The sequence below is a fragment of the Pyrgilauda ruficollis genome, unplaced genomic scaffold (assembly GCF_017590135.1).
Source record: "Pyrgilauda ruficollis isolate IOZ18807 unplaced genomic scaffold, ASM1759013v1 scaffold243, whole genome shotgun sequence".
NCBI lineage: Eukaryota > Metazoa > Chordata > Aves > Passeriformes > Passeridae > Pyrgilauda > Pyrgilauda ruficollis.
In genome coordinates, this window is record NW_024523745.1 from 493,923 (window position 1) to 514,430 (window position 20,508).

Sequence of the window (20,508 nt, forward strand, 5' to 3'; positions counted from 1 at the left end):
CCAGGTGAGCCCCCCCAGCTCTCCCAGCCTGGCTGGTGCCACTGCCACTGTCCCTCAGAGAAGCTTGGAATGGCCCAGGAGGACTTACCCCGGGTTATCCCGGGAATTCCTGTGTGCCAAAGCCTAGGCTCTGCCCCCAGCACTGGCACCTGGTGCTGCAGGAATGTTCCCTAAACTGAATTTGGCACCTTCAAGGGCCTGGGTCCTTCCTGAGCCAACAGGGAGGCAGCAGAACCCCCTGGACATTGCCAGGGAGCTCTGGGAAGGGAATGGAGCCCCAGGAGGGCTGAGGGAGCTGGGAAGGGGCTGAGCCTGGAGCAAAGGAGGCTCAGGGGGCCCTTGTGGCTCTGCACAAGTCCCTGCCAGGAGGGGACAGCCGGGGGGTCGGGCTGTGCTCCAGGGAACAGGGACAGGAGGAGAGGGAACGGCCTCAGCCTGGGCCAGGGGAGCTCAGGGGGGATTTTGGGGAAATTCCCCCTGGGAAGGGCTGTGCAGCCCTGGCACAGCTGCCCAGGGCAGGGGTGAAGTCCCCATTCCTGGAGGGATTTCAAAGCCACCTGGATGTGGCACTTGGCGACAGGGGCAGTGGTGGCCTTGGCAGTGCTGGGAATGGTTGGACTGGATGATCCCCGAGGGATTTTCCACCCCAAACAATTCCATGATTCCATTAAAAACACCCAAGGGAGCAGAGAAGCACAAGAGCTGCATGCAGGGGGCAGGTGGAGCAGCTGCAGCCAGGTGAGCTCCTCGCAGGTACAAACACCCCCAGGTGAGCTCCCACCCTGCCTGAGCAATGTCACCCAGCCCTCTGCACACCCTGAGGTCTGAGCAATGTCACCCAGCCCTCTGCACACCCTGAGGTCCCCTTTCCCCTTTCTTTTGGGGCTCCAGCATCCCAGGAGGGCGGGCAGGCCCTGGCACAGGTGCCCAGAGCAGCTGGGGCTGCCCCTGCATCCCTGGCAGTGCCCAAGGCCAGGCTGGACACTGGGGCTGGAGCAGCCTGGCACAGTGGGAGTGTCCCTGCCATGGCAGGGTGGCACTGAGGGGCTCTGAGGTCCCTTCCCACCCCAAACCCATTCCATGAATCCATGTCCCTGTTCTGTGACCACAGCAGGGTCCTGTCCCCTCCCGGGGGTCCCTGGCTGGGGCTGTTCCCACCCACACTCCCTTCCCCCACGTCCCCATCGCAGCACCACTCCCGCCCAGTCTCAGCCAGGAAACCCCGGTAAATCCTGGGATTTACTTGGAGCCTGGCAGCCTCCATCTGGAGCAAGAGCTGCAAATCCCACAGCAGCCTTGCCTGGGATGGGACAGGCCCCCAGGCTGGCACTGCTCCCAGGACATCTCAGCACGTCCCCAGGTGCTGTCTCGGGGAGCCACAGGTCCCTCCTCACCCCCCAGCCCCGGGAAGGACACGATCCCTTCCCTCCCTTCCTGCTGGGAATTCTGTCCTGTCCCCCATCCATCCTTCCCCACCCATTTGGGGCTCCCCACCGTGCCAGCTGCTCTGCCCCGCAGCACTCCCAGGAACCCCAGGAGCTTGTGGCCAAATCCTTATCAAGGATGTGTCCCACTCCACGGGCTGACAACACTAGGAGAAACTGGGACTGGTTTGGGGCAGGAAGGGCTCTTTGGTTTGGGGTTTTTGGCAACTCCACAAGGATATGGATCCTCCTGGAGCTGCATCCAGTGCTCCCACTGGGACACAGACTGGAATTTCACCTCTCAAACTGGAACTGCCTCCTTGGTCAGGACACCAGCCCCCCCATCCCTGCAGCCCCATCCCATCTCTCATCCCATCTCCAGCCCCACATCCCTGCAGCCCCATCCCATCTCCAGCCCCATCCCATGTCCAGCCCCACATCCCTGCAGCCCCATCCCATCTCCAGCCCCACATCCCTGCAGCCCCATCCCATCTCCAGCCCCATCCCATGTCCAGCCCCACATCCCTGCAGCCCCATCCCATCTCCCCACGGACACGAGATCTCCACCTCCTTTTCCTCACGGCCACACCCTCTCCAGCCTCTCCCTCCTCGGATGTTCCTTCTCCCACTCCCTGCGGACTCACACACACTCTGCACGAGGTGTGAAGGAGAATTTCCCCTTTTATGGTGAAAGGCAGCAAATCCGAGCTGGGGGAGCTGCCCCCAGCCCTGCTCCTCCCCCCACACCCCACCACCCTCCCCGGGATGGGCTCCACAGCTCCCAGCTGCTCCCTCCGCTTCGCCCCGCGCTTCCTACGGGCTCTGGAGCCGGGAACAGATTTCTCCCAGGATGACTCAGAGGATCCCAGCCCTGTGCCTGTCTCATGACTTCACCCGGCAGGCTCCAGGCTGGAGAGCTGGATTTCTGGGGCTGCCGATTCATCCCCGCGTGCCGCCGGGCCGGGATGACTGATCACATTCCTCCTGCCTGGCCTGCTGCCACCTGCATCCCTCGCGGCCAGGAGAACGGCTGGCACACGCCCAGGGATGCTCAGAAGGGCCTTCGGGAAAAAGGAACCGCTTTTTCTTGGGAAAAAAACTCCCCTCAAAAGGCCAAGATTGCAATCAGGGAATCCTGGAATGGTTTGGGTGGGAAGAGATCCCAAATCCCCTCCAGTGCCACCCTGCCATGGCAGGGACACCTCCCACTGTGCCAGGCTGCTCCAGCCCCGGTGTCCAGCCTGGCCTTGGGCACTGCCAGGGATGGGAATGAAGGAAGGAGCTCCAGCAGCTCTTGGAGTGGCTCCTTGAAACCAGACCTGGATCTCAAACCTTGAGTTCTGCACCACCATTAAACTAAAGTACAAAATCCCAACACCCTGGATGGAATTCCCAAGAGATCCAACACTTGTGAAAGATCCTCATATAAAACCAGAGTTGTCAAGAAAAGCTCAGGTCGGAGGGAGAACCCAGAAGAAAATCCACATTTCCTCCCTCTGTGTTAACGACGGTAAGGTGACTGCACTGCCAGGACTTGGGAGGAAAAAGGGAAAACAGGGATGCTGGGGAGAGTGGGAAGAATGAGGATGCAGATCGTGTGTGACAGGAGCAAAGCAGCCTCCAAACATGGCCCAAACCCATCCAAACAGGGGAAGGAAAAGGTGAAGTGAAAACACAGACCTGAGTCAGGAGAGCTGAGAGGAACTCACAGAGGGAGGAAGGAGAAGTTAAATGGATGGAGAAATGCCCCAGGAGAGCCCCACTGTGCTGGGAGGAGCCAGGGCAGGAGAGGCTCTGGGACACCCAGGGCTGTCTGCAGTGCCACTGTCCCCCCTGCCCTGCTGGCATGTCACCAGGACAGCGCTGTGGTCACCTGGAGAGGCACTTGGGACAAGGGGGAATGGCCTCTGCTGCCAGATGGAAATACATGGGATATCAGCAAGAAATTCCTGGTTGTGAGGGTGCTGGGGCTCTGCCAGGGCTGGGCCACCCGTGGGGAAATCCCTCCTGATGTCCACCCTGCCTCTTCTCTGGCCCAGCCTGAGGTTGTTCCCTCTCCTCCTGTCCCTGTTCCCTGGGATCCACCTGGATCCACCCTCCTGTCAGGGAGCTGTAGGAACCCACCTTCCTGGGCTTTCCACACATCTCTGCAGGAATTCCCAGCGCTGGGAACACCTGACACATCCCAGGCCGAGCTGAGAGCCCGCTCCTGCAGCAATCAGCTCTCACTGCTCCTGCGAGGAATCGCCACTGTCTGACCTCCTTCCTGCTGAGCTCACCTTGATCCCATCCCAGCTTATCCTGTCCTTTCCAATCACCTGCCTGTGCACAGGAGCCCAGCTGCTGCTCCCTGGGCTCATCCCCTGCAGGCACCAGAGCCATGGCTCTGCCCATCCCTAACCCCAGCCCGTGGCACAGCTCTGCCCATCCCCAGCCCGTGGCACAGCTCTGCCCATCCCCAGCCCATGGCACAGCTCTGCCCATCCCTAACCCCAGCCCATGGCACAGCTCTGCCCATCCCCAGCCCGTGGCACAGCTCTGCCCATCCCCAGCCCGTGGCACAGCTCTGCTCATCCCTAACCCCAGCCCATGGCACAGCTCTGCCCATCCCTAACCCCAGCCCATGGCACAGCTCTGCCCATCCCCAGCCCGTGGCACAGCTCTGCCCATCCCCAGCCCGTGGCACGGCCCCGCCGGAGCCGGGCGAGGCTGAAGCCAGCCATTGTCCTCGGCTGGGCCCTGACAGAGCCGCTGTGTCCGAGGGACAGCGGGGCGGTGTCCCCACAGCTGTGGCCAGCCCTGTGTCCCCACAGAGGGACAGCAAGGCTGGAGCAGCGGTACCTGCCCTCAGTTCCAGCTCCTTCCCTGCCCTTGGAGAGCTCCTTCCCAGCCTTCCCCGCTGAGGGATACAAAAGCTGGCAGGGGAAGGTGCGGATGAACACCCAGCTGGCACCTCCCAACGCCTGGCTGGGCATCCTGACGGGAATTTGCTGCAGGGCTGTGGCTGCAGGTAGCTCAAAAACAACAAATACCAGGGCATGCTCCTGAAACCAGGGCAGAGGTTTTTCCCACATAAAACAGCAACATTATGGCAGCTTTGGAGCAGAGCTGACTCAGAATCAGAATTGTTTGGGCTGGAACAGCTTCGGGTCCGATCGTTCCCCAGCACTGCCAAGGCCACCACTGTCCTCAGGTGACTCCATCCCTGTGCCAGGGCTGCACAGCCCTTCCCAGGGGGAATTTCCCCAAAATCCCCCCTGAGCTCCCCTGGCCCAGGCTGAGGCCGTTCCCTCTGCTCCTGTCCCTGTTCCCTGGAGCACAGCCCGACCCCCCGGCTGTCCCCTCCAGGCAGGGACTTGTGCAGAGCCACAAGGTCCCCCCTGAGCCTCCTTTGCTCCAGGCTCAGCCCCTTCCCAGCTCCCCCAGCCCTCCTGGGGCTCCATTCCCTCCCCAGCTCTGTTCCCTGCCCTGAACAGGAGCAGTGGGAGGTTTGGGAGGGACAATGTGCAGGAGGCCACTGTCACCGTTCCCGTGGATGCAGGGCCAAGCCCCTCGGAGCATCCGGGTGGGATCAGAAGCTGATCAGACCAGAACGGTTATAACCCTGCCCTGGGGAGGCTGTGACAGTGACAGTGGCAGTGACAAGACACAAGTGGCCTTATCTGGGCCATCAGCAGCCGGGCTGGGCAGGAAGGTGCTGCAGAGCTCTCGGAGGAGCTGCTTTGCTGCATTTCCTGCAGCTGCCCACAGAGACACCTCAGCTGCACACACACCACAGGCGGCTCTTCCTCCCCAAAATCCCCCTCGTGCTGCCACATCCCGATCAAACAGCTCAGACACACAAAAATAACGCGTGAGACTCTCTGCATCCCGGCGGGGAGGCCGCGGGAGCTGCGGAACGTGCGGCTGCTCCCTGCCAGGGGACACGTGGCACTGGAGCCACTCCACAAACACAAACCTCTGCAACTGGTGTGGGAGGGAGGAGAGGCAGGGCCCTCACTGCTGCTCCCCACGTGCCCCGATCCCCAAACACCATCTGCCCCTAAACCAGTCCCCAGCCCCTTCCAGAGGGTCCCACCAGCCCCTAAATCCTTCCACAGGCTCCCACCAGCCACCAAACCCCTGCTCAGGATCCCACCAGTCCCCGAACTCCTCCAGAGGGTCCCACCAGCCCCCAAACCCTCCAAGAGGGTCCCAATAGTCACCAAACCCTCCACGAGGGTCCCAACAGTCACCAAACCCTCTGAGAGGGTCCCAACAGTCACCAAACTCCCTCAGAGGGTCCCCACAGTCACCAAGGACCCTCCACGAGGGTCCCTGCAACCCCCAACTCCTCCAGAGGGTCCCACCAGCCCCCAAACCCTCCAAGAGGGTCCCAATAGTCACCAAACCCTCCACGAGGGTCCTTGCAGCCCCCAAACTCCCCCAGAGGGTCCCAGCAGCCCCCAAACCCTCCAAGAGGGTCCCAACAGTCACCAAACTTCCCCAGCAGCCCCAAAATCACCCCACAGGGTCCCACCAGTCACCAAGGACCCTCTCAGAGGGTCCCAGCAGCCCCCAAACCCTCTGGGCCTCCCCTGGCAGCAGCTGCCACCCCGAGAGGGACAAACACTCCGGATATGGGAAGGCTGGTTCCCAGGAGCAGGAATTCCCTGCCCCGAGGCCAGCAGGCTCTCCAGCTCGCCTCTGCCACACGAGCAGCATTTAGTGGTCAGGAGCTCTGGAGCCACAGGAGGAACAGAGCTGCCCTGGAGGCGTCACCGCCGCCATCCCCGAGAGAGGCGGCAGGAAAGCTCCTCCAGATCCCACCCAACCCCAGCGGATGGTCCTGCTCCCCAGGTGGGGCAGGGAACCAAACCAAAGGGGTTTTTGGGGTTAACTCCTCCCCTGCAGCCCGGGGAGCTCCAGGGCACGTTCCAAGTGGGGTTTGTTTGTGTTTTTAGCACCCGTAAAACCGCAGCTGCTGCTCCAGCCCAGCGCCTGGAATGGGAAAAGGGAACTGGCTGCAAGGAAAGGCTTCACATTCAGGGAAAACATGAACTGGGGTGAGAGAGACCAGAGAGAAGAGTGCTAAATCCTCACTGGCAGCACACAAAATATGACCAAGAAATGGGGCGAGGATCTGGGTACAACACCTGAGTTAGGGCTGTGTCCCCACCTAACCTTCAGCCACCTTCCCAAAACTGGGACTGTCACTGCAAGGAATGCCAGACACCATCCCTGGCCACAGCAGCAGGCAATTCTGGCAAGGAAACCCAGCTGGACACAGGAATGTGTCCAAAGGGGGAGAAATGACCAGCCCAGAGCTGCAGCTCTGACTGCTCAGGGTCCAGCCTGATCCACTCCACACCAATAATAACAACATGGAAAAGGAGGGGTAGCCAGGGGTGCCCAGGGAATGGAGCTGGGGAGGGAATGGAGCCCCAGGAGGGCTGAGGGAGCTGGGAAGGGGCTGAGCCTGGAGCAAAGGAGGCTCAGGGGGGACCTTGTGGCTCTGCACAAGTCCCTGCCAGGAGGGGACAGCCGGGGGGGTCGGGCTGTGCTCCAGGGAACAGGGACAGGAACAGAGGGAACGGCCTCAGCCTGGGCCAGGGGAGCTCAGGGGGGAATCAGCAGGAATTTCCCCATGGAAAGGGGGTCAGGCCTTGGCAGGGGCTGCCCAGGGAGCTTTGGAGTGCCCATCCCTGTTGGCATTTCAAAGCCATGTGGATGTGACACTTGGGGAGAGGCTCAGTGGCGGCCTCGGCAGTGCTGGGAATGGATAGGCTCTGAGGGGTTTTCCAACCTAAACAACTCCAAGATGAATCTCTCCCCAAACACACCTGGAGCTGGAGGAGCTCAGGCCCAGCCCTGGCACTGCCCGGGGACAGCTCTGGTCCTGTCACTGCCCCTGTCAGTCACTGCTTGGCTCCCAACTCCCACGTGGGATCTGCAGCCCACAGAGCTGCTCCTCCCAGGCAGGAGTTCAAAGGGAAGGAGAGGAGGATTCATGGAGCAGCTGGGATCAGAAGAGCCGCAGTTCCCAGGCCTGGATACAGCTGGAAGCTGTGGCGGCCAGCGGGAGGGGTGACCCCTTCCAGAGGCAGCCAATCAGGGAATCCTGGAATGGTTTGGGTGGGAAGGGACCTCAGAGCCCCTGCAGTGCCACCCTGCCATGGCAGGGACACTCCCACTGTGCCAGGCTGCTCCAGCCCCAGTGTCCAGCCTGGCCTTGGGCACTGCCAGGGATGCAGGGGCAGCCCCAGCTGCTCTGGCAATTCCAGCCCAGCCAGGAATTCCTCATGGCCAAGATCCCATCCATGGCTGCCCTCTGGCACTGGGAGCCATTCCCTGTGTCCTGTCCATCCCTTGTCCCCAGTCCCTCTGCAGCTCTATTGGAGATCCTTCAGGCCCTGGAATGTGCTGGAAGCTCTCCCTGGATCCTTCCCTTCTCCAGATGAGCACTCCCAGCTCTCCCAGCCTGGCTCCAGGGCAGAGGGGCTCCAGCCCTGGAGCAGCTCCAGGGCCTTTCTGGATTTGCCCCCTCTCACATCCCCACCTTTCCCACGGCCAGGCACGTGGCTGGAAGCAGCTCTGCACGTGGCGGGGCCATTCCCAGCCTCTCTTTCCCTGTGCAAATATTGACCCAGCAAACAGCTGCACCACTGCTGCCAGCCCCAGGGGCTTTTCCACGGCCAGCATTTTGCCGGATGCTCCCAGAACCCGGCTGAGTCAAACCCTGAGTCACTGGGCCACAGCCACACACGACAGAGTGACACAGATAGGTGCCACCAGGAGAGCTGGAACCCAACCCAAAACACGGCTGGGACAGCAGCAGGATGAGCCCTGAGAGCCCTGCCCTGGCCTGCAGATCCACTTCAGCTTCTCCCACCAGGAACCAGCTCCAGGAGCACCTCGGGTGGGGCAGGATGTGTCCTGTCTGTGCCCTCACTCCTCACGAAGAGCACCCCAAAACCTGCCCCAAGCACCTCATGGGAAGAGGCAGCCCTGAGCACGGAGCGGCTTCCTCCTGCCACCCCAGCCACCCACGGAGCTGCTGAGCCCCAGGCCGGGTGTCTGAGGAGGGCACAGGCGTGGGTGATGCTGCTCCGTGAGCACGGAAACGGAGAAACCACCGTGACTTCCCGAGCAGCCTCGGCATCCTCCGCAGGCAGCCCGACACCCACCGGACACCGGCACCTCCCGGCCCCCCGGGACTGCAGCAGGGATCAGTCACGGAGTGGGCACGGTGGGCAGGGACCCCAGAGCCCCTCAGTGCCACCCTGCCATGGCAGGGACACTCCCACTGTCCCAGGTTGCTCCAGCCCCAGTGTCCAGCCTGGCCTTGGGCACTGCCAGGGATGCAGGGGCAGCCCCAGCTGCTCTGGCAATTCCAGCCCAGCCAGGAACTCCTCATTCCCAAAATCCCATCCATCCCTGCCCCCTGGCAGCTTAAACCCCCTGGAATATCCCAAATCGATCCCAAGGTGGATCTTGGCTCCTCTCATGCAGGCCATGTCCATCCAGCGCTCTGTGTCCAAAACTTCCAGACTCCTTCAGCCACTGGTTTTGGAAGTTAGCTGTCCTGGACTCTCAGGGTATGGGGGATGCAGAGAAAACCCCTCCGATCCCGAGGTAAAACCCAGCACAATCCCGGCTCTGGGAAGCAGTCATTCCCAGGTAAAACCAGGCACAATCCCAGCTCTGGGAAGCTGTCATTCCCAGGTAAAACCAGGCACAATCCCGGCTCTGGGAAGCTGTCATTCCCTGGTAAAACTCAGGACAATCCTGGCTCTGGGAAGCTGTCATTCCCAGGTAAAACCAGGCACAATCCCTGCTCTGGGAAGCTGTCATTCCCAGGTAAAACCAGGCACAATCCCACCTCTGGGAAGCTGTCATTCCCAGGTAAAACCAGGCACAACCCTGGCTCTGGGAAGCTGTCATTCCCACGTAAAACCAGGCACAACCCTGGCTCTGGGAAGCTGTCATTCCCAGGTAAAACCAGGCACAATCCCACCTCTGGGAAGCTGTCATTCCCAGGTAAAACCAGGCACAATCCTGGCTCTGGGAAGCTGAAGGAAGAGCCAGGAGAATAAAACCCGTCCATTTCCAGGGAATAATGTGAGCAATCAGCACACAGTAAAACAGACACTGCCATGGAAGGAGCTGGTTCCCACTGCCAGGAGTGTTCACGCCACACTTTTCTCTGGAGCCCCTCTCCCACACAGCCCCACGGAGTGGGCTGGGTGCCTGGCACAGTGAAGGGACATGGGGACACAGTGCCAGGCAGGTGGTGTGTCCACGCTCTGCATTCCTGGACACATCCCCCGTGGCTCCACAAACCAGGAAAAGCATCTGGATGCCTGCCTGGATCCTGGACAGCCTGTGCAGCCAAAGCAGCTCAAGGCCCCGGTCCTGCAGCCAAAGCCACAGCCCTTGAGAGAGTTCAGAGCCCTTCTCTGCCCCTGCCCGAGGAGCAGGATGCAGTCCCAGGCCCTGCAGCACAACCCCAGGTCACGGGGGATGAGGCTGCTCCAGGAAACCCCAGGGACAGGCAGCTCCAGCAACACCCAGCGACCCCAGGGAACCCAGCACGGCCTGCTCCAGCACGGATCTGCTTTTGGTTTTGTTCCCACAAACTGCATCGGCCAGGCACCATCTCATGGAGCCAGGCTGGGAGGGAAGGGAAGGACACAGGGAGAGCTCAGAGCCCCTGCCAGGGCCTGAAGGGGCTCCAGGAGAGCTGCAGAGGGACTGGGGACAAGGGATGGACAGGACACAGGGAATGGCTCCCACTGCCAGAGGGCAGCCATGGATGGGATCTTGGCCATGAGGAATTCCTGGCTGGGCTGGAATTGCCAGAGCAGCTGGGGCTGCCCCTGCATCCCTGGCAGTGCCCAAGGCCAGGCTGGACATTGGGGCTGGAGCAGCCTGGGACAGTGGGAGTGTCCCTGCCATGGCAGGGTGGCCCTGCAGGGGATTTGGGATCCCTTCCCACCCAGCCCAGCCTGCGATTGTCTCTCTGGAGATGCTGCAGAGCCACCTCAGCTCCCACCACCCCACCAGACCTCTCCCTTTCACATCCCCATCTGCAAACTCATCCTGCTCAACCTGAAATCCCACAGGCACTGCACTCCCAGGACTCAGCACTGGCCGGGAAAGCACCAGAGCCCTGGCAGTGCTGAGGGGCTCATCCAAGCTTTGTTTACAGGGACAGCACCAGCCTGGCACAGCCCAGCCTGGCACGGCACAGCCCAGCCTGGCACGGCCCACGGCTCTGCCAGAGCAACCCAACCTGTACAGCAATTAGTCACCGGCAGATGAGCGCCGCTGCCCTTCCTCCAGCATTATCTAAGCAGGGAGGGGGGTGGGAAAACAGAGCTGGGAATGCTGCCAGCCTGATCCCAAAAACCACAGAACCGGTGTCGGTCCGTCCCTGGGGACAGGCTGGCACAGCCCTGGGGACAGGGTGCAGGACAGTGCTCAGACACCTCCAGAGTGGCACGGGGAGGGGTTTGCCTGGGCTGTCACAGAGAGGCCACAGCTCCTGGGTGCCTCATCCTGCACAGCCACCTCTGACTGGGCCATCCCAGCAGCCAGGAGGCTCAGGCTGGTGTCTGGGAGCTGTCCCTTCCCAGGGGAACCTGGACCCATCCCCCCCAGGGCATCCTCGATCCATCCCCCCACAATATCCTAGAGCAATCCCCTCCCTGCAAAGGTGAGTTAGACCCAAAATAAAGCTAATATTTACACCAAAGGAACATGATTTGTTAAGTGTGAGCTCTTCCCTTCCCAGTGGCACAGAACCATGGAGTCGTTTGGGTGGGAAGGGACCAGAAAGTTCATCTTGATCCACCCCTGCCATGCAGGGACACCTCCCACTGTGCCAGGCTGCTCCAAACCCTGTCCAGCCTGGCCTTGGGCACTGCCAGGGATCCAGGGGCAGCCCCAGCTGCTCTGGGCACCCTGTGCCAGGGCCTGCCCACCCTCCCAGCCAGGAATTCCTTCGCAATATCCCACCTAAACCTGTTCTTCCTTTTGGCTGTCCCACTGCAGCCAGCCACACCCCTCCCAGCATCATCCCTCTCCCCCAAACAAATCCCAAATGACCCCAGACACATCTGGGACATTTCTGTTCCCTGGGAAACCCAGGCTCTGGGAGTCACAGCAGGGAACACCAGGCCCAAGGAACGCCGTGTCCCTGATCCCCACCAGCCACCAGCCAGCCCACAGCACCAGTCTGAAGGGGCAGGTCCCACCTGCAGCATCCTCAGGGAGGAGATGAGGAAGAAGATGCAGGAGGAAGCACCTGGGGGCAGGACAAAGGGGGTACAGCCCCCCAGCATGGCTCCTGAGGGGATGTGGAACCTGCTCCTAGATGGAATCCTGGAATCCCCCTGCATCTCCCACCCCAGCACGGTGTGTCCCATGGGGCAGCAGCCCCAGGCCAAGGGGACAAGGGGGAACACAGCTGCAATAACAACAACAAAACACCACACCAACACCACACGAGCAGAAAGCCCTCAGGGAACACCAAACTCTGATCCAGAGCTCTGCTCTCCAGCATTCCCCACACACACCTCGCTCCTCCTGCCCTCCCCAGGGACCCCGGCTGCTCCAGGCTGGCACGGGGCTGGGATCCAGCCTGGCATTGTGGGTCTGAACCGAGCCCCAGCAGCATGCCCTGATGGACAAACCCACAGCAGAACCAGGATCCCCTTCCCCAGCTGCGAGCACAGGCTGGGAGTGTGCCGGGGGGAAGAGGCTCGGGGGGCTCTGCAGCAAAGCCCTCATTTCCTGATTTTAGGGACTTCACCTCCTCCGTGACACTGCCAAAGCTCGCCTTCCCCAAAAGCTCTGGGGGCAGGAACCAGAAGGAAACACGATGGGAAGAAACCCTAAATCCCCAACAAGGGACAGCCCACGACCAAAACCACCGACAGCATCACCTGCCAGCGAGCAGGGATGCGGGAGAGGACGGAGGAACTGGGGGAGGTCCCGCAGATCCGGGGGTCAGGAGCGTCTGAGGGAGCAGGGAGGGCACGAGGGCCTGCCTGAGGGGGCTGTGGGTGCCCGGGAAATGGGGCTGGGGGTGAAACCCCCACTGCAGGGAACGGGGCTGGGGGTACAACCCCCACCCCGGGGAACGGGGCTGGGGGTACAACCCCCACTGCAGGGAATGGGGCTGGGGGTACAACCCCCATCCCGGGGAATGGGGCTGGGGGTGAAACCCCCATTGCAGGGAACGGGGCTGGGGGTGAAACCCCCATTGCAGGGAATGGGGCTGGGGGTACAACCCCCATTGCAGGGAATGGGGCTGGGGGTACGACCCCCATTGCAGGGAATGGGGCTGGGGGTACGACCCCCATTGCAGGGAATGGGGCTGGGGGTACAGCCAGGAATTCCTTCGCAATATCCCACCTTACAACCCCCATCCCGGGGAATGGGGCTGGGGGTACGACCCCCCTCCCGGGGAATGGGGCTGGGGGTGAAACCCCCATTGCAGGGAATGGGGCTGGGGGTACAACCCCCATCCCGGGGAATGGGGCTGGGGGTACGACCCCCCATCGCAGGGGCTGTGGGTGCCCACTGGAAGCAGGACTGGGAGCACCACGTCCCACGCCGAGAGGCGGGACGCGCAGGGGGAGCAGCCCCGGGGCCGCGGCCGGAGGACAGCAGTGCCCCCCAGGCCCGGCCGATGTTTCCGGAGCGGTGACAGCCCGCGCACGGCGGGGGAGGGAGACAGACCGAAAACACCCAAGCCGTGAACGCGCCCGACCGCGCAGGGGCGGCTGCGGCTGCCGGGAGCCTCCCGCGGGTGCGCACAGGGGCTCCGCGGGGGGCTGAGAACCGCCCGGCGCGGCCCGGCCCGGCACCGGCCGCAGCCCCGCGGCCCGGGACGGCTCCGCTCCCCCGGGACGGCTCCGCTCCCCCGGCCCGGCCTCACCCCGCACGCCCGGGACGGCCCCACGGCCTCGTCCCGGGTCCAGGACCACCCTTTACCGCCGCCGCGCACCCCCGGCCCGGGCTCACCCCACAGCCCCGACCCCACAGCCCCGGCCGGGGCGGCCCCGCGCGGGCCCGGCCCCCCCGCGTCCCCCCGCCGCTCACCGCTCTTGCCGGGGTCGTATCCCACGAGCACGAAGTAGTCAGCCAGGCGGGGCGGGACATCCCGGGGTGTGCGGGGACAGCCCGGGGGTGTGGGGACATCCCGGGGTGCGGGGACAGCCCGGGGGTGTGGGGACATCCTGGGGTGTGCGGGGACACCCGGGGTGCGGGACACCCCCGTGAGCACAGACCCCCGCAGGTGTGCACGGCCCCCAGGTGCCCGCAGGTTGGACACGACCCCCGTTCCACACAAGCCCCCTGGAAAGGACCCCCGCAGGGGTGACCCCACACGGACATGTCCCCACTCAGGGGAGTGCGACCCCCGGGACAGGACCCTGAGGCGCGGTGTCCCCATCCCGTGGTGTCCCCGGCACTCGGGGCTCCGTGCCACCCCGGGGACAGCGGGACCCTGCCCGAGGGCGGCGGTGGCCGCGTGTCCGGTGCCGTTCCTCCGGGAACGGGGATCGGCCCGGGCCCGCGGTGCCGCCGTGCCAGTCCCGTTCAGTCCCGTTCCGTCCCGGAGCTGGCCCGTGCCAGGCCCGGGACACGCGCGGGGCCCGGGCAGGACCCGCCCCGGTGCCCCCGGCAGGGGCGGTCCCGGGGCGGTCCCGGGGCGGAGGTCGCGGGCCCCCGGCGGGCAGGGCAGCCCCGGGAGTCGCCCCTGGGCTCTCCCCGTTCCCGTTCCCGTTCCCGTTCCCGTTCCCACGCGGGAGAGGGACGTGGGCTGCGTGCGGGGTGGGGGGGCGGCCGCACCGCCCGGCCTCGGGCCCCTCGGGACCCTCGGTGTCCCCGGGCAGGGACAGCCCGGGCATGCCCACCCCTCCCGGCGGGGGGATCCCGGGAGGTGCAGCCCCCCACTCCCCCAGCGGGGTCCGGGGCGTGCAGCCCCGCAGGGAGCGCAGCGGGTCTGTGACCCCGTGGGACAGTGACACGGGCCAGCAGCAGGGTGACAGCCCGGGGACAGCCCAAGGGACGGGTACCCGGCGCAGGTGACAGCGGGGACCGGAGCGGGGCCGGAGGCTGGGACAGGAAAACCGGGCAGATCCACCTGGCAGCGCCCGGGGCTGCGCGGGGTGACCTGCCCTGTGCCAGGCTGGGACGGGCACGGGGACACCGCGGGGGTGGCACTGGCACCGCGGGTGGGGCACTGGCATGGCAGGGGTGGCACAGTCACCTCAGAGGTGGCACTGGCACCGCGGGGGGGGCACTACAGGGACCGGCTGCCGGTGCCGCGGGTCGTGGTGGCAGCGGGTGACAGGCAGCAGGGTAGCCCGGCGCGCCCCCCCCGCCGAGCCGCCCGCCCCGCGTGTCCCGCAGCCGCCGCCGCCGCCGCTCGTCCCGTCCCGCCCGGCCATGCGAGCCCCGGCCCCGCTGGCGCTGGGTTGCGTCAGCTTCGCGCTGTGCCTGCTGGAGCTGCCCCACGGCCGGGGCCTGCCGCCGCGCAGGTGAGGGACCCTGCCCGACCCCTGCCCGGAACCCCCTGCCCGATCCCTGCCCGCACCCCCTCCCCGCTCATCCTGCCCGGCTCCGCACCTCCTTTTCCCGCACCCCCTACCCTCCACCCAGCCCCGCGCCCTCCCCGTCGCCCCCCGCCCCCGCAGCTGCCCGGGCTGGGGGCCTGGGGGGTCCCGGGGCAGCGTCTCCTGCCGGGCCCCCACCCCGGGGACGCGGTGCCGGGCGGGGGGTGCGGGGTCCCGGCCCCCGCCTTGGGGACTGGGGGCAGCGGGGACACGGCACGCCCGGAGGTGCGGGGGGTGCCAGGTGTGCCAAGGTGTGCAGAGGTGTGCCAGGTGTGCAGAGGTGTACCAGGTGTGCCAGGTGTGCCAGGTGTGCCAGAGCCGCCGGGGGCTGGCACAGGCCGGGACAGAGATTTTGTGTGTGCAGGAGCTCGGCGGTGCCGTGGCCGCTCTGGGTGCCCGGGGCGGGGTCTTTGGGGGGCTGAAGGGGTCAGCCTGGGGTCGGGGCAGCCCCCCGTGTGAGCGTGCACACCCCGCACGTGCGGGTGCGTGTCCCGGCTCGGGAGCGCGCCTGGGCCGGGCCCGGGCCCGGGGATCCCCGCCTGGCTCGGGGGGTGCGGGAGGGGCAGCCCAGGCACCCCCGGGTGGGGGGCACCGGGGCACCCCCACCCCACCGGGGTCGGGCAGCCCCTGCCGCGGCGGGGGGCGGGCTGGGCTGGGGGTGGGGTCCTCTGGGTTAAAATGGGGAGAAAATACTGAAAAAAGGGAAAAGAGAGGGACGGGACTAAGGACTGGACCAAACCCTCCAAGTTCCTTGGGAAGTTCCAAGGGGGTCCCCTGAGGAAAAGGCGTCCCCGGGACACCCAGGACGGGGGCACTGCGGCACAGGGGAGCTCTGTGGCACCGTGCGGGTGCCCGGAGGCCGGACCGCCCCGCGGGTGCCCGGGGCACGGGCGTGGGTGCCACCCCGGGGCACGCGGGTGCCGGGGCGGGGGCCGTGGGAACGGGGTGGGCGGGGCGGGGGGACCGGGGGGGCTCCGGGGGGACCAGCGCGTGCCCGGTGCTGTCGTGTGTGCGGGACACGTGTCGTGTGCCCGGGGTACGTGTGTGCCTGCAGGTAGCGGCGGCTCCCCTGCTCCGGCTGCTTCCTCCTCCTCCTCCTCCTCCCGGGGGGCGGGCTGGGCTGGGGGTGGGGTCCTCTGGGTTAAAATGGGGAGAAAATACTGAAAAAAGGGAAAAGAGAGGGACGGGACTAAGGACTGGACCAAACCCTCCAAGTTCCTTGGGAAGTTCCAAGGGGGTCCCCTGAGGAAAAGGCGTCCCCGGGACACCCAGGACGGGGGCACTGCGGCACAGGGGAGCTCTGTGGCACCGTGCGGGTGCCCGGAGGCCGGACCGCCCCGCGGGTGCCCGGGGCACGGGCGTGGGTGCCACCCCGGGGCACGCGGGTGCCGGGGCAGGGGCCGTGGGAATGCTTCCTCCTCCTCCTCCTCCTCCTCCTCCGGCTCCTGCTCCTCCTCCCCTCCGGAAGCCCCGTGCTCAGCGCTGGCTCCGGGCTCAGGAGATGCCCGGTGCCCCCCCGAGGCTGTGGCGGTGCCACCGCCGTGCCCGGGAGCTGAGCTGCGTCCCCCTGACCCTGCCCCTTCTCTCCCGCAGAGCCCCCCCGGCGCGGAGCCCCCCGGAGCGGATCCCCGCTCTGCCCGGAGACCCCCCGGCCCCGCAGCCCATCGGGACCCTGCGGCACCGAGCTCCGGTTCCCCGGCACGGCCCGTGGGCCGCCCCCCGGCCCCCGCCGTGGCACGTCCGGCGCCTCATCCTGCGGCACGACCGACGGCACGACCCCCGGCACGACCCCCAGCCGCCCCGGGGCCGGCGCCACGCCGGGGGGCACCTGGTGCGGGTGGGCTGCGTGCTGGGCACCTGCCAGGTGCAGAACCTGAGCCACCGCCTGTGGCAGCTGCGGGGACAGTCCGGCCGCCGCGACTCGTCCCCCATGAACCCCAACAGCCCCCACAGCTACGGCTGAGGGGGGGGCGCGCCCCCGCCCCGCGGGACCCCCGAAGCAGCGCCACGGCTCCTCCGGCCCCGGGGGGCTCCGGCCGCCGCAGCCCCCTGATGGAGCGCCGGGGACGGACGGGAGCTGGCAGCGGCACCCTGGGGACCGGCGGTGGCCCGCGGTGACCCAGCGCGGTCCGTGGTGGCCCTCGGAGACTGGCGGTGGCCCAGAGCGACTCACGGTGACCGGCGCTGGCCCGCAGTGACTCTTGGTGGCTCGGAGTGGCCCCTGGTGGTGGCCCGTGGTGACCCGGGGTGGCCGGCGGTGGGTCCAAGGGCCACCGGGAATCCCGCTGACCGCAGCAGCACCGGCACCTTGTGCAAGACCCTCCGGCCGCGCTCCTGCTGACTCAGCATTCCCGTGGTGCTGCGGCACCCCCGGAGCCCCCCAGGGCACCCCAGCCCTTCCCCGCGGTGACACTGGGGCGGGGGGCCCTGCAGGGACAGGGCACAGGGACCCCGCTCCGGGCTGGGGACGGGGCAGCCCCCAGCACCTTCCCCACGCTTGGGGGTCCCGGTGGGGGCTGGCACTTCCCGGGTGCTGGGGGGTCCTGCCCTCCTCATGAACATTGTCCCCTCCCCTGGCACCTGTGCCCAGCCTGTGTCACCCACAGCCCGGCAGGAGCTGGCCACAGGGAGATGTCCCCAAATGTGGGGGGCAGTGGAAAGATTGGGGTTCTGTGCCCCACTGCTGCCCTGTCCCGGACCTGTCCCCACTCCTGGCCCTGTCCTGTCCATCCCTGTCCCCTGCTGCACCCCCGGGGACACCCCCACGTCGTGTCCCCACAGGCTCAGTGGGTGCCCACCCGGGCTGGGGGCCCATGGACACGAGGGGACACGTGTGACATCCCTGTCACCCCGGGGTGCCGCTGTCACCCCCCAGGGCTGTCACCTGCCAGGGCCATCACCCCACGGCGCCGTGGGACAGGGATGTGTGACCCCAGGTCACCGTCCCACCCCCTCCTGGGAGCAGCTTCAGCAGCCCCCCCAGAGCAGCAGCCCCAATCCCTCCAGAGCAGCCCTGTCCTCCCAGGAGCACCCCGTTCCCAGAGCACCTCATTCCAAAAGCACCCCATTCCTAGAGCATTCCCGTTCCCAGAGCACCCCATTCCCAGAGCATTCCCGTTCCCAGGAGCACCCCATTCCCAGAGCACCCCGTTCCCAGAGCATTCCTGTTCCCAGAGCATTCCCATTCACGGTGATCCCATAGGGATGGGATAGGGGATGGGGCAGGGATGGGGCACGGTGATCCCATAGGGATGGGATATGGGATGGAGTGTGGTGATCCCATGGGGATGGGGCAGGGATGGGACACGGTGATCCCGTGGGGATGGGACAGGGATGGGACACGGTGATCCCATAAGGATGGGATATGGGATGGGATGTGGTGATCCCATCGGGATGGGGCACAGTGATCCCATGGGGATGGGGTAGGGATGGGGCACGGTGATCCCATAGGGATGGGATATGGGATGGGATGTGGTGATCCCATGGGGATGGGCAGGGGTGGCCAAGGGGCAGCCATGTCCAGGGACAGGCACGGAGTCCCTCCAGGGCAGGAGGTGACAGGCGGGGGCTGTGTGCACAGGGATGTGGGGACAGTGGGGACACACACACGTGCGTGTGCCACCCCCGATGCCCGGCCGTGCCCGTGCCCACACGTGCCCATGTCCGGCCGTGTCCCTGCCCTGTCCTGGCCGTGCCCACACGTGTCGTGCCCACCCGTGCCAGCCCGGGCCGGGCCCTGTCACACCCGTGCCATCGCGCTGTCCCCGTCCCCCCCGGGCAGTGCCAGCCCGGTGTCCCCGCTCTGTCCCAAGCCCCCCCGTGCCCCCCGTCCCCAGGGCCCGTTCCGCTCCCCGTGTCCCTGCGGGGTCACCCCGCGGCCCCACCCGGGGGTCCCCAGCTCGGGGCCGGCCCAGGGGTCCCCCAGCCCCCTCCGGGAGCCGCAGCCCCCCAGGCGGGCGCGGGGTCAAACATTAACCGGGGAGGGTTAACTGGTCACCGATTGTCCCCGCGGGGCCGGGCGGGCCCCCCGCGCCACCCCCCGCCATAAAAGCGGGGGTGCGGCGGCCGCCCCGCAGCCAGGGAGCCCCCAGACCCAGCATGAGCAGCCTGCAGGAGGTGAGTGGGGTGGGGGGCTCGGGGCTGCACCGGGGGGACAGACACACCGAGGGGGACAGACACACCGGGGGGGACAGACACGCCGGGGGGGGGACAGACACACCCGGGCCACCCCAAACCCGGGGGGCAGAGGAGACCCCCCGGCGATGCTGTCCCTGCTGGGGGGTGCCACCCCACCCCAAAGGGCCCAGCTGGGGGGTCCCCTGCAGGGGGGGGTCCCAAGGCCATGGGGAGCTGCTCCCCACCCTGGGCGGGGTTGGGGGGCCAGGGCCAGCCTGGGGGGTGTCCCACAGCACCCGTGGGGCTGAGCAGGGACCCTCTCACTGTCCCCAATGGGGACCCCCGGACTGCTGTCCCCACCTAGGGACAGCCGGGGCTGGACCCCCCCAGGGATCGGGGACGGCACCCCCAGGTCTGTCTGTGCCCGGGGGGGGAACAGTGTGTGCTGATCGGTGACACCGTGTGACACAATCACAGATAGTGTGTGATAGGGCGTGACACCGTGTGACAAAGTGTGACATTGTGTGATAGTGTGCGACGCTGTGTGACACCAATGCATTGGTGGGTGACACTGTGACCCCCCGTGCCGGTGTGATCCCAGGCATGCGGGTCTCTCCTTGGTGCCAGTGCTCCCCTGTCCCCAACCTCCTGTCCCTGTTCCCAACCTCCTGTCCCTGTGTCCCCCTCTCCCCAGCCTCCTGTCCCTGTCCCCAACCGCCTGTCCCCGTGTCCCCCTGTCCCCAACCTCCTGTCCCTGTGTCCCCCTCTCCCCAACCTCCTGTCCCTGTTCCCAACCTCCTGTCCCCATGTCCCCCTGTCCCCAACCTCCTGTCCCTGTGTCCCCCTGTCCCCAGCCTCCTGTCCCTGTCCTGCATTGCCCGGGCTGGGGCAGGATGGGGCCCCTGAGCCACTCCGGTCCCTGTCCCCTGTCCTTGTCCCCGTCCCGCGGTGCCCACGCGGGTCCCCTGAGCCCCCGTCCCCCGCAGGACCCCGACTCCTCCGAGGAGCCCAAACCCGGCAAGGCCAAGACCGAGCTCCGCAACTACACCGTGAGTGGGGGTCCCGCGGTGGGCGGGGGTCCCAAGCCGGGCGGGTCGGGGGGTGCCGGGGATCCCCCGGAGCGCCCCCAGCCCGCGGTGCCGCCCCGCAGGAGGGGAGGCTGATCGACCGCGTGTACAACACCTACCTGCTCATGCACACGCACCAGACCGTGGAGTTCGTCCGCAGGAAGGTGCGACCCGCCCCGGTGTCACCCCCTGTCCCCCGGTGTCACCTCCTGTCCCCCGGTGTCACCCTGCGTCCCCCGGTGTCACCCCCTGTCCCCCGGTGCCACCTCCTGTCCCCCGGTGTCACCTCCTGTC

The 20,508-nt window shown here is 66.3% G+C and overlaps 3 protein-coding genes across 3 annotated transcripts in view; 2 read left to right on the forward strand and 1 right to left on the reverse strand.

The window, feature by feature from the left end:
* The window catches only part of SBF1 (SET binding factor 1), a 64,611-nt gene extending 50,288 nt beyond the window's left edge, over positions 1 to 14,323 (reverse strand). The window contains exons 1-2 of the mRNA XM_041470268.1: positions 13,956 to 14,323; positions 13,515 to 13,570 (exon numbers count right to left, since the gene is read on the reverse strand). Of these exons, the coding sequence (XP_041326202.1) occupies positions 13,515 to 13,570; positions 13,956 to 14,323 (424 nt within the window). The remainder of the gene's footprint in view (positions 1 to 13,514; positions 13,571 to 13,955) is intronic.
* A 462-nt stretch (positions 14,324 to 14,785) lies between these two features.
* ADM2 (adrenomedullin 2) lies at positions 14,786 to 18,163 on the forward strand. The gene is made up of 2 exons (XM_041470264.1): positions 14,786 to 14,956; positions 16,625 to 18,163. Exons 1-2 carry the CDS (start codon positions 14,865 to 14,867, stop codon positions 16,992 to 16,994), a joined length of 462 nt encoding a protein of 153 aa, XP_041326198.1. The 5' UTR covers positions 14,786 to 14,864; the 3' UTR covers positions 16,995 to 18,163.
* A 1,877-nt stretch (positions 18,164 to 20,040) lies between these two features.
* The window catches only part of MIOX (myo-inositol oxygenase), a 2,295-nt gene continuing 1,827 nt past the window's right edge, over positions 20,041 to 20,508 (forward strand). The window contains exons 1-2 of the mRNA XM_041470269.1: positions 20,041 to 20,196; positions 20,298 to 20,378. Coding sequence (XP_041326203.1) covers positions 20,041 to 20,196; positions 20,298 to 20,378 — 237 coding nt within the window. The remainder of the gene's footprint in view (positions 20,197 to 20,297; positions 20,379 to 20,508) is intronic.